Source organism: Mycteria americana, chromosome 19, assembly GCF_035582795.1.
Source record: "Mycteria americana isolate JAX WOST 10 ecotype Jacksonville Zoo and Gardens chromosome 19, USCA_MyAme_1.0, whole genome shotgun sequence".
Taxonomy (NCBI): domain Eukaryota; kingdom Metazoa; phylum Chordata; class Aves; order Ciconiiformes; family Ciconiidae; genus Mycteria; species Mycteria americana.
This window is the reverse complement of record NC_134383.1, coordinates 8,288,825-8,300,446: the sequence shown is the minus strand read 5'-3', so window position 1 is coordinate 8,300,446 and position 11,622 is coordinate 8,288,825. Positions and strand designations below refer to the sequence as shown.

The window sequence follows — 11,622 nt, the reverse complement described above, 5'->3', positions numbered from 1 at the left end:
CATCGCGTGTCCGTCAGTGATGTCGTGCGCGCCTGCGTGATGTCACGCCCACCGTCACGCAGCCAGCAGTGACGTGACCCACGCCTGTGTGACGTCACACCCGTGATCACGTCTAGCGGTGACGTCACACGCACCTGTACGATGTCACGCCGGCCGTCACACGTCCAGCGGTGACGTCACACCCCCCAACTCGCGGCTGCGGAGCATCGCACGAGCCGTCTCCCGCCCGCGAGCGGCGCCACGCCACGCCACGCACGCTTGCGCGATGTCACGCCAGCCGTCGCGCGCCCGGCAGCGGTGTCACGCACCCCCGTACGATGTCACGGCGGCCGTTGCACGCCCGCCGAGCGGCATCCCACGCACCCACGTAACATCGCTGCTGGGCATCGCCCGGCCCGCGACCGTCCCGCTTCCGCGCCGCTGTGACCTCGCCGCTGTGACCTCACCGCTCCGCCGGGTGACATCGAAAGGCGCCAAGGACAGGCCGGGCCTCTGGCGGGGACGTTTATTGGGGCGGGGGGGGCCCGGGGCGGGGGGGGGCAGCCGGGGGCGGGGGCAGGGCCCGGCGGCGGGGGGAGCCCGGGGGGTGCATGCGGGGGGCGGCGGGGCGAAGCGGGGGCTCCGGGGCCTCGGCGGTCGGCGGGGGCTCGGCGGCGAGGGGGGTCCGGCGAGCGCCTGGCGGCCCCTGCAAGCAAGGAGAGAGCCGTCAGCCCTGGGCCTGCAGCCTGCCTGCGCCCTGCCTGCACCCTGCCTGCACCCTGCCTGCACCCTGCTGCTGAAACCTGCACCCTGCCTGCACCCTGCTCCTGCACCCTGCCTGCACCCTACTGCTGAAACCTGCGCCCTGCCTGCACCCTGCCTGCACCCTGCTGCTGAAACCTGCGCCCTGCCTGCACCCTGCTCCTGCACCCTGCACCATGCTCCTGCACTCTGCCTGCACCCTGCTCCTGCACCCTGCCTGCACCCTGCCTGCACCCTACTCTTGCACTCTGCCCACACCCTGCCTGCACCCTGCCCGCACCCTGCCCACACGCTGTCCATGCCCTGCTCCTGCACCCTGCCGCTGCATCCTGCACCCTCTCCGTGCCCTGTCCCCTCCCTGCCGCCACTCCTGCCTGCACCCTGCCCACGCCCTTCTCCTGCAGCTTGCACCCTCGCCACGCCCTCCCCCACACCCTGCCCGCATCCTGCCCGTGCCCTACTTGCAGCCCACCCACCACCTGCCTGCACCTTGCCCGTGCCCTGCTCCGGCACCCTCGGCCTGCCTGCCTCCCACTGCTGCCTGCAGCCTGCCCTCGCCCAGCCCCATCCCTGCGGCCGGGGGGGGGGCCGGGGGGGATCGGGGGGGCCAGAGGGGCCCCCCGGGGCAGAGGACCCCGCTGGAGGGCACGGGGTGAACCCAGCTCACCTGGGCTGGAGCCCATGGCCGGGGTGCGAGCCTGCTCGGCCCGCCTAAGGGGGCAGCGGGAACCAGCTCCCCAGCCCCAGAACTGGCAGCTGCGTCCCCACTGCGTCCCCACTGCGTCCCCACTGCATCCCCACTGCGTCCCCCCTGAATCCCCACTGCGTCCCCACTGCATCCCCACTGTGTCCCCCCTGAATCCCCACTGCGTCCCCACTGCGTCCCAGTTGCATCCTCACTCAATCCCCACTGCATCCCAGTTGCATCCCAGCTGAATCCCCACTGCATCCCCCCTGAATCCCCACTGCTTCCCCACTGCATCCCCCCTGAATCCCCACTGCGTCCCCCCTGAATGCCCACTGCATCCCCACTGCATCCCAGTTGCATGCCCACTGCATCCCCACTGCACCCCAGTTGCATCCCAGCTGAATCCCCCCTGCATCCCAGTTGCATCCCCACTGCATCCCAGTTGCATCCCAGCTGAATCCCCCCTGCATCCCAGTTGCATCCCCACTGCATCCCAGTTGCATCCCAGCTGAATCCCCACTGCATCCCAGTTGCATCCCCACTGCACCCCAGTTGCATCCCAGCTGAATCCCCCCTGCGTCCCCATCATATCCCCCCCGCATCCGCACCACATCTCCGCTGCATCCCAGTTGCATCCCAGTTGCATCCCCGCCACGCGCACGTGGCCGAGCCGGCAGCAAGACCTCCCCGCCGCCAACCCCAAACCAACCTCCCCGTAGCCGGGGCCGTTCCCCGCTCGCCACGCCGGCACGGCACGGCCCGGCCCGGCACGGGGCACGGCACAACCACCCCCCGGGCCCCGATACCACGCGGCCTCGGCACCGTGGGCGCTTTTTAAATTTACCTTTTCCTGCCAGGAGACTGTGACACAGGCTTTTAAAAATAGCATGTGCTGAGGCGAGGCGTTCGGGGTGGTGTTGCTAAGGGAGAAATTCGATTCAAATCTAGGGCTTCGCCTTCCCATGCTAACTACTACGGCGTGCTCCCAAAATTAGGGCAGGCAGGGGCTGCCTGCCTGCTGCCTGCCTGCCTGCTTTCACCTCTCGGGAAGAAAAACCCCTTCTCCATCCCGGATCGGCGCGGGGAAGGACGCTCGGAGCAGCGCCCTTGTACCAACGACCCGATTTGGGGGAGGTTTGGGCCGTACCTAGTCGCCGTTGCGGAGGTCACCGCCGCGGGTGCTGTTGGCGCACTCGGCGTCCTTGGTTTTCCGATCGATCTCGCCCCCTTTGATCTTCTTGCGGGTCATATGGCCGCGGAAACTAGCCTGGATCTTGGCGGCCGCCGCGTTGGCGTCGGGATCGTCCAAGGGGATGTCCAGGATGTCCTCGTCCAGCTTCGTGCAGGCTCCCTCCTGCCGGCGGCAACGGGAGGGTTATGGCCGGTGGCACCCCAAAAAGGGCATCCCCCCGCCGATTTAATCCATTCGATAAGGTCCTAAATTGGCCCCTGTGCTAAAAATAGGGGGGCCTTCGCTAAAAGTTAGGGTTCTTTGCTAAAAATGAGGGTCCTTGGCTAAAAATGAGGGTTCTTTGCTAAAACTGGGGGTCCTTCGCTAAAACTGGGGGGCCTTCGCTAAAAGTTAGGGTTCTTTGCTAAAAATGAGGGTCCTTGGCTAAAAATTAGGGTTCTTTGCTGAAAATTAGCCTCCTTCGCTAAAAATGGGGGGCCTTTGCTAAAAATCAGGGTTCTTTGCTAAGATTGGGTGTCCTTTGCTAAAAATGGGGGTCCTTCGCTAAAAATGAGGGTCCTTTGCTAAAAGTTAGGGTCCTTTGCTAAAAAGGAGGGTCCTTGGCTAAAAATTAGGATCTTTGGCTAAAAATGAGGGTCCTTTGCTAAAAGTTAGGGTCCTTTGCTAAAAATGAGGGTCCTTGGCTAAAAATTATGGTCCTTGGCCAAAAATGAGAGTTCTTTGCTAAAATTGGGGGTCCTTTGCTAAAAATCAGGGTCCTTTGCTAAAAACGAAGGTCCTTGGCTAAAAATTAGGATCTTTGGCTAAAAATGAGGGTCCTTGGCTAAGAATCAGGGTCCTTGGCCAAAAATGAGGGTTCTTTGCTAAAATTGGGTGTCCTTTGCTAAAAATCAGGGTTCTTTGCTAAAAATGAGGGTTCTTTGCAAAACTCAGGGTCCTTTGCTAAGAGTGAGGGTCCTTGGCTAAAAATGAGGGTCCTTGGCTAGAAATGAGGGTTCTGGGCTAAAAATGAGGGTCCTTCGCAGGGGTCTCGGGGGATTTGCAGCCGAAGGCGCGGCGGGGGCAGCTGCTTCACCCCCTGCTCGTCCCTCAGTCCCCCGCCCCGGGCCACCCGGCTGCAAGAAGCCGGCCCCAGCCAGCCCCACTGGGGCCAGATCCTGCTTCCCCGAGGGTCGTGATGGAGGGAGAGGAGCATCCGTGGGAGCAGAGGGTGGGTTTGGGGGGGGGGTGATTTTTGGCACAGAGGGGGGGTCACGCTGCGCAAGCTGAGCTGGCCGTGCCTCAGTTTCCCCTTTCCCTCGCATCCTCCTGCATCCCTGCTCAGGGTTTTGGTGGAAAACAGCAGGAAATTTGGGAAGGGGGTGATGCTGGAGCAGGGAGGGAAAAAGCCCCCCCCCCCGCCCCCCCAGGATAAATCACTGCAACCCACTCCCCTCCTGCCGCATCCCACCGGAGCGGTTGGACCCGGCACCGAGCTCTAGGTGGGGAAATAAAAAAAAAACCACCCATGGGAAAACCAAATGAGATGGGAGCGAGCCGGCGTCGGATGCTGCGGTGTCGGCAGGGGTGTGGGTGCATCCTTTGCATCGCCCCGAGAGCGCTTTAAAGGAGGGGGGGGGGGAGGTTGGGGGGGGGGTATTTGGAAGCTATAGATTTGGGGGGGGGGGGGTGATGCTCTTCCTCTCGGAGCGTGCCATGGCTCCGCAAAGTTGCTCGGGTTGTTTTACTGTTGCGAAAGGTGAAGGGAGCAAAGAGACCGGCGGCGGCTCAAGTGACGGGTCCGAGGTGGAAATGATATGTCCAGGGTGGAAATGTTATAGCCAGGGCTGGAAATCCTATAGCCAGGGGAGAAATCCTATATCTGGGGGGGGAGGAAATCCTATAGCCAGGAGAGAAATCCTATATTCTGGGGAGAAAACCTATATACGAGGGAGGAAAACTATATCCAAGGGAGAAATCCTATATGCAGGGGGAGGAAATCCTATATGCAGGGGAGAAATCCTATATGCAGGAGAGAAATCCTATATGCAGGGGAGAAATCCTATATACAGGTGGGGAAAACCTATATATAGGGGAGAAATCCTATATTCAGGGGAGAAAACCTATATATGGGGGGGACATATCCTATATCCAGGGGAAAAATCCTATATCCAACAGAGAAATCCTATATTTAGGGGAGAAATCCTACATCCAGGGGGTGAAAACCTATATCCAGAGGGAGAAAACCTATATCCAGAGGGAGAAATCCTATATGCAGGGGGAGAAATCCTATATGCAGGGGGTGAAAACCGGTATCCAGGGGAGAAATCCTATATCCAAGGGGGGAAACCTACATCCAGAGGGAGAAATCCTATATGCAGGGGAGAAATCTTATATGGGGGAGGGGGAAATCCTATGTTCAGGGGAGAAATCCTATATCCAGGGGGGAGAAATCCTATATCCAGGGTGGGCTTTGCCTCTCTGGAGGTGCCCAGGAGGGGAGATGGGGGCTTCTCTCCGTGCTGCCAAGATGAGCAGGAGGGAAAAAGGGGGCGAAAAGGGAAAAAAAGGGGGAAAAAGGGAAAAAAAAGGGGGAAAAGGGGGGGAGGGGGGAGAAAAAGGGGGGGAAAAGGGAGAAAAGGGGGGAAAGGATGTGGTTTTCCGCCGGATCAGCTCCCCAAGCCGGCTGGCGGCCGGGCGGCGAGGGTGCTCACCCTTGGGTGCGGACGCAGAGGTGCAGCCTCCTGCTCCCCCCAGTTTATCCCTTTATCCATCAGCAACCCCCGATCCCGCCCGGAGAGTCATTCTGGGGGGAGAAAAGCAGAACCCCCCCTCTGGCCTCTGGATTTGGGGACAGGGGGGACTTTCCTGACCGGGGTGCGGGGCGGCTGCCGGCCCCGACGGGACGGATCCTGAACTGGTGCGAAATGGGAGGAAGGGGTTTGGGGAGGGGGGGGCCTGGGGGTTTGCGGCAGCGGTGGGCGAGGACACGGAGTTGGCTGAGCTCTTGGGTGCAGCACCCATCGCAGCATCACTCCCCCCCCCCCCCCGCCCCTTGCAAATACCCCCCCCCAAAACCTCCATCGCCACCCTAAATCCCCTCCGCCGCCCCCGTACCCCGCTTCAGGGCGGCGAGGCCAATAATAATAATAATAATAATAATAATAATAATAATAATAATAATAATAATAATAATAGTAATTTAAATGCAGAAAAGCGAGATGCTGGGGGGGGAAAGAGGGGGACCTACGTTGCAGCAGTCCATGGCGGAGGACGGGTGGGTGGCCAGCGACGGGCGAGGGGCTCCGGCAGGGTCTCGCTTCCCCGGCAGCTCTCCCGGCGCGGGTGGCAAGTTGAGCGGAGCCGCTTGCCTACGTAATGCGCTTTCCTCCGGGTGAGCCTATCAGCCCTACACCCCTGCCAGGCTTTTGGAGAAAGGGAGGGGGGAGCGTGTGTTTCTTATTTTTTTTTTTTTTCTTTCTTTCTTTTTTTTTTTTTTTTTAACCTCCTCCAATTTTATTTCGCAGCCTCCGACTCCCTCCTAACGCTTAAAGGAGCCGGGCGGCTCGCGTCGGGAGTTTCGCGGAATACGAAAATTACAGGCGGAGGACGCGAGCAAATATCGAACGGCGCTTGCGGGTCTCGCCCTCGGCGTGGAGGGTTTGACAGGGCCGTGCCGAAATTTGCGGTGATTTTTTTTTTGGAGGGGGGCAAAGCCGCAGCGAAGAGGGGTGATGGGTTATTTTGGGGGGGGGGGGGATGCCCGCAGCGATGCTGGCTTTGCCCTCCCCCCCGGGTTTGTTCACACGGGGGGGACAAAACCTTCAAGACCTGCTTAGGGCTTGGTCCTGAAGGAGGGTGAGGATGAGGATGGTGAGGATGAGGACGGCGAGGATGAGGATGGTGAGGATAAGGATAGTGAGGATGAGGACGGCGAGGATGAGGACGGCGAGGATGAGGATGGCGAGGAAGGGCTGGTACGGAGGGACACCGCGTCCCACCGAGCACCCGCTGAAGGCCAGGGGTGATGCGCCCAAACGCGGGCTCCACGCAGAGGAGGGGGCTCCGCTTTTGGGGCTCGGGGGTCCCTTCCCTGCTCGCAGGAGCATCCCACCCCCCAAATTTGGGGTCTTTTCCAGCCAGACCTGCAAACCCAGCCATTTTTCCCGCCCTCGGTGCTATCTGCGGACCCCGCTTTCGCCCTCTGACCACGCCGAGGTGCCGGGGCCGGCGGGGCGAGACAGGGGGACCCCAGGAAAGAGGGGGGGCCCCCGGGGCGATGCGGGGGGCTGCAGCCCGCAGCCCTCCACGTCGCCCGCCTCGCTCGCCTCTAATCCGGGTTTGGGAGTTGCTAAGCAACTGCATAAGTCGCCCGTGGGCTCCGTGTGCCGATGCCGGCTCCGGCTGGCCCCCGAAACACGGCGTGGCCCCCCCAGCCGGGCACCGGCACCCCCGGCCCGCCGGCACAGTCGGGCCTCGCCGGCTCTCCCCGGCCAGGCTCGCTCACGGGGCTGCGTCCTGCTCGGGGGTCTGGTGGCACTGACCTTCCTCCTTGCCATCACTGGCATCATCATCATCACCGTCGGCGTTAGCATCCCGGTCCCGTTGACATCACCGTCCCCATTCCCGGCACTGTCACCGTCCCCGCTGCTGCCACCAGCCCTGTCACTCTCTCCATCCCCATCACCTCCACCACCATCCCCGTCCCCATCCCCACCGTTGTCCCTGTCCTCATCCTCATCATCATCCCCTTCCCTGTCCCCATCATCATCCCCGTCATCATCCCCAGCCCCATTCCTGTCCCCATCCTTGTCCCCATCCCCATCCCCATCATCATCTTTGTCCCCATCCCCCTCATCATCCCCATCCCCAACTTCAACCCCACCGTCTCTGTCCCCATGCTCATCCCCATCCCCATCATCATCTTTGTCCCCATCCCTGTCCCCGTCACCTTCCCCATCATCACCTTCATCCCTGTCCCCATCCCTATCATCATCCCCTTCCCTGTCCCCATCCCCGTTATCATCCCTGTCATGATGCCCAGCCCCGTTCCTGTCCCCATCCTTGTCCCCATCCCCAACTTCAACCCCACCATCTCTGTCCCCATGCTCATCCCCATCCCCAACCCCATCATCATCTTTGTCCCCATCCCTGTCCCCGTCACCATCCCCATCATCGCCTCCATCCCTGTCCCCATCCCCGTCCCCATCCCCATCCCTGTCCCCGTCACCATCCCCATCATCGCCTCCATCCCTGTCCCCATCCCTGTCCCTATCATCAGCCTTGTCCCTGTCCCCATTCCCATCCCCATCCCTGTCCCCGTCACCATCCCCATCATCGCCTCCATCCCTGTTCCCATCCCTATCGTCAGCCCTGTCCCCGTCCCCATCCCTGTCCCCTCCCCACCCCACCCCATCCCACCCCAAGGACGGTGCAGCCCACCCCCTCGACCGCTTCACCCCACTTCACTGCCTGACGGGGGTCACCCACTCCCCCCCTCCAGCAGCACCCAGGCACCCAAACCCCGCACCCAGGGACATGGGTGCTCCCCGAGCATCCCTCGATTCCCCCCCAGCCGTCGGCACCCGGCTCTCCCCACCGGAGCCGCTTTTCCACCGTCACCTCTTCCCACCGGCACAGCGCGGGGGGCAAAAATAGCTCTGCTCCAGAAAACCCCGCTCCGGCTTCCAGGCGAAGCCTCGGCCGCTCCGCCGGGATTTTTAGACGGGAAAACAAACCCTCTGCCTTCTATCTGAGACCCTCCGGGTCCATCGCTGCCTGCTGCGGCGAGGGAAGACGGGGTGTTTTTGGGGGAGCCAAGCGGGAAGGGTTTTCGGGGTGACTCGTGCATCAGGAATCTGGGAAAATCAGCCCCAAAACTGGGATGTAAAACGCCGGGAGGATCATCCCGATACCATTAAACCCCCCCAAAATGCCCCAAAACAGGGGGGTTGGGAACAGTTTCGATGCAAGAGTGGATGGGACCCCTCCTTGCTCCCCGAAACTTGCCCCGGCCGCAAGTCCCCGGTCCTGGCAGAGCCACCGAGCGCCGGCGTCTCCCGCAGGCTGCGGCTGCGGAGGAGGGACGCGAAATGCCAGAACATTTCTAATCATTAACGGCGGGTTTTGAGCCCGTTCCAGCCTCTGCGTTTATTCCTCCCCGGGCCCCTTCATCCCAGAAAACAACCCAGGGAGCAACATGGGGGGGGGGGGGGAGGAATATTGGGGTGATGCTTTTCATCTCCAACATCTGGGGTGCTCCACCATCTCCTAAATCTGAATCCTGATCAAATAACTCGTATTTTGGAAGCGTATTTCTGGGGGGAAATTTGGGCAAGACGCCGTTGGAAACATCCCGCCGTCGCGGTTTGAGATGGTAGCACCGAGGTGTTAAAAAAATCCTTAAAAAATTAAAAAAAAAGGGGGGGATTTGACGCTGGAAAGGTGCCCTGGGCCGGCAGCTTTGCCGGCTGCCGAAGCGGGAGCCGGCAGCCGGCGAGGCGGTGCTGAGGGTGGGGGGGTCAAGGCGTAGCCACTTGGCATCGGCCCCGGCGTGGGGTCCCCGCCAGCTTTTTTTTTTCCCCCAATTCCTCCTTCCTGTTTTTCCCAGGGGAGCCGCCACCGTGCCCCGTGCCACCGTGGGCGAGTGCCGCACGCCGCATATGGCCGGCTCCCCCCGGGGAAAAACACGAAGGGGAGGCGGGCGGGGGGGAGGCGAAATCAGGGTGAGCGTGGGTGGAGGGGTGCAGTGTCCCCCCCCCCCCCCAAAAAAAAAAAGAGCAGCCGGTTTCGACGCAAACCCTATGGCCCCTTTAATTTTCGGCGCCGGTTGGGATTTTGAAACCACTTCGGATGGGAAAACCTGAATTTCGGTGATTGGAATGGGATGGGGGGGGCCTCCCCCGTGCTCCCCAAAATGCCGGGGAGGCTGAAATGCTCTTGGCAGAAGAGGAGCAATGTCACACCCCTCCTTCACGCGAGGACGCTATTAAATTTTTGACAACCTCCAGGGATGCAGGGGCCTAAATATAGAGCCTTAAAATATCATCTCGAGCTCAGCCCAGCTCCTAAACCCGGGTTTTTTTAGGGAAGAAATCTCAGGTGAGAGTCGCTAATAACGGCGGGGACCTCATTAATAAAAATTCTCATTAAAAAAGCGCCGCAGGGGTAGGACGGGAGATGATCGCCCGCCCCCAAGAGAAGGGCAGGAGCCTGGCGGGGGAAACGGAGGGGATTTTGAGTCATGGCACCTCGTTTTGGGTTCGGATGCTGCCGAAGGGGGGATCTGGGGCGAGCGCTCGGGTTGGGCGCCCAGGGAGGCGTCCCTTTTAAAGAGGGTTACGGGGGCTCGCTCCCCGTGGGCCGTGGGTTTGCTCCTCTCCGCCGCGCCGCGGTGAGGATTTTGGGGAAGGAATCACGGCGCGTTGGTGCTGCTGGGTGCCGTCAGCTCCTCCTGATGCTGTTTTGGGCTGAAATAGCCTTGTTTTGGGTGCGGGCGCTGGGTGCCTTACCGTGTCCGTGGACGCGACGCTGCCTGCCTGCTCCCCTGCCTTGTCCTCCTCCTTCTCCTTGTCCTCTTTCTCCTCGTCCTTCTCCGGTTCCTGGAGGAAAAGCAGGAAAACCTAAAATTTAGCGGGGCCGGGGTGGGTGCGGGGTCCCGGCCCTTCGCCCCGGGCACCCCAAATTCTGCGGCGGGGGACGGAGGGGCGGGCAGGGAGGGCAGCCTACCTGGAAAAGGGGCTGGGCGAGAAGCTCGTCCTCCAGCCGGGCTCCCCACGCCGCTGGGTCAGCTGAGCCCGCTGGGGAAGGAGGAGGCTCGATGCCACGTGGGATGGGCACGCGGGGCAGGGCTGGCGGCTCAAGGGTTGGGCAAGGTGCAAAGTCCCCCGGGACGGGCGCAAGGGGCAGGTTGCGGTGCCCTGAGCAATGGGCGCATGGGGTAGGCACGAGGCCATGGGCGATGGGCACGTGGGAGAGGTGCGAAGACCCGGGCAACAGGCACACAGGGCAGACGTGGCACCACGCAAGATGGGCACACAGGGCAGGCCTGACACCCTGGGTGATGGGCACACGGGGCAGGCTTGACGCTCTGGGCGACGGGCACAAGTGCAGGCCTGACACCCTGGGTGACGGGCACAAGGGGAAGGCCTGACGCCATGGGCGATAGGCACACAGGGCAGGCACAACGCCACGGGCGATGGGCACAAAGGGCAGGCACGACGCCATGGGCGATGGGCACACGGGCAGGCCTGACGCCCTGGGTGATGGGCACACAGGCAGGCATGATGCCACGCAGGACAGGCGGGCAATGCAGCGTGGGGCAGGGGATGGAGGTGCAGGGGTGGGTGCTGCTGGGCCGGGCCACTCACCCTCTCTCTGCTGCAGCAGCGTTTGGAAGTGCTGAGCAGCAAAGGCCACCACGTCCGTGGGCTGCGCCCGCAGCACCTCCAGTGCCAGCCCCTCCAGCAGGTTTCGGAAGCCGGCGGGCAGCCGCACGGTGGTTCTGGAGGAGGGGATGGACATGGCCGCCTCTCCCGGGCCCGCTGCAGCGGCACAACCGGGGTTAGCCGCGACCCGCACCCCCGCAGTCCCGACCGGGCACAGCCGGGACTCGAACCCGCGTCCCGGAGGATGAGCGAGGGTGAAGGGGGGCAGCGCCGCCGCTAGGGGGCGCTTCCCTTCCCGTCCGCAGCGCCTGCGCACGGCCGCCTCTAACTGCGCGTGCGCGGCGGCTGTCCGGGCAGGGCGGGGTGAGCGGTCGCAGAGGGCCCCGGACCCCCGATTCCCCTCGGTTCCCCCCGGTTCCCCCCGGTTCCCCGCACTGCGGCCGCACCCCCTTCCCTCGGCCCCGCGCCCGCAGCCCCATCCCCGGCCCCTTCCCTCCGTCCCTCCCCTCCCACCCGGCCAGGCCGCGCCGGCGCCTTTGGCCGCGGTGAAGACGCTGTCGCTTGGCAACCGCCCCCCCACCCCGCCGGCGGCGCGTGCCCAGGCCACGCCCCCCAGGTGATGGTCACGCCCACAC

At 62.6% G+C, this 11,622-nt stretch overlaps 1 protein-coding gene across 4 annotated transcripts; it reads right to left on the bottom strand.

Moving 5' to 3' along the window:
* Positions 1-598: 598 nt before the first annotated feature.
* LOC142418799 (neurogranin) lies at positions 599-11,538 on the bottom strand. Of its 4 annotated transcripts, none has more exons than XM_075521169.1 (6): positions 11,501-11,538; positions 10,970-11,143; positions 10,329-10,399; positions 10,112-10,201; positions 2,577-2,783; positions 599-685 (listed from the first exon to the last, which is right to left on the bottom strand). In XM_075521169.1, exons 2-5 carry the CDS (start codon positions 11,121-11,123, stop codon positions 2,577-2,579), a joined length of 522 nt encoding a protein of 173 aa, XP_075377284.1. In that variant the 5' UTR covers positions 11,124-11,143; positions 11,501-11,538; the 3' UTR covers positions 599-685. The 4 variants fall into 4 exon arrangements, 3 of the variants coding, with proteins under 3 accessions (XP_075377284.1, XP_075377286.1, XP_075377285.1); XM_075521170.1 differs by lacking the exon at positions 599-685 and adding an exon at positions 2,273-2,349; XR_012778403.1 differs by lacking the exons at positions 599-685; positions 10,329-10,399 and adding an exon at positions 2,273-2,349.
* Positions 11,539-11,622: the final 84 nt, after the last annotated feature.

Excerpts from the sequence above, each read along its gene's own strand:
- LOC142418799 (XM_075521169.1), bottom strand. The coding sequence starts at position 11,123 with ATGTCCATCCCCTCCTCCAGAACCACCGTGCGGCTGCCCGCCGGCTTC. Across the intron at positions 10,202-10,328 it reads TCGCCCAGCCCCTTTTCCAG|GAACCGGAGAAGGACGAGGA; the intron begins GTAGGCTGCCCT and ends CTTTTCCTCCAG. Across the intron at positions 2,784-10,111 it reads GCGTCGCGTCCACGGACACG|GAGGGAGCCTGCACGAAGCT; the intron begins GTAAGGCACCCA and ends TGCCGCCGGCAG.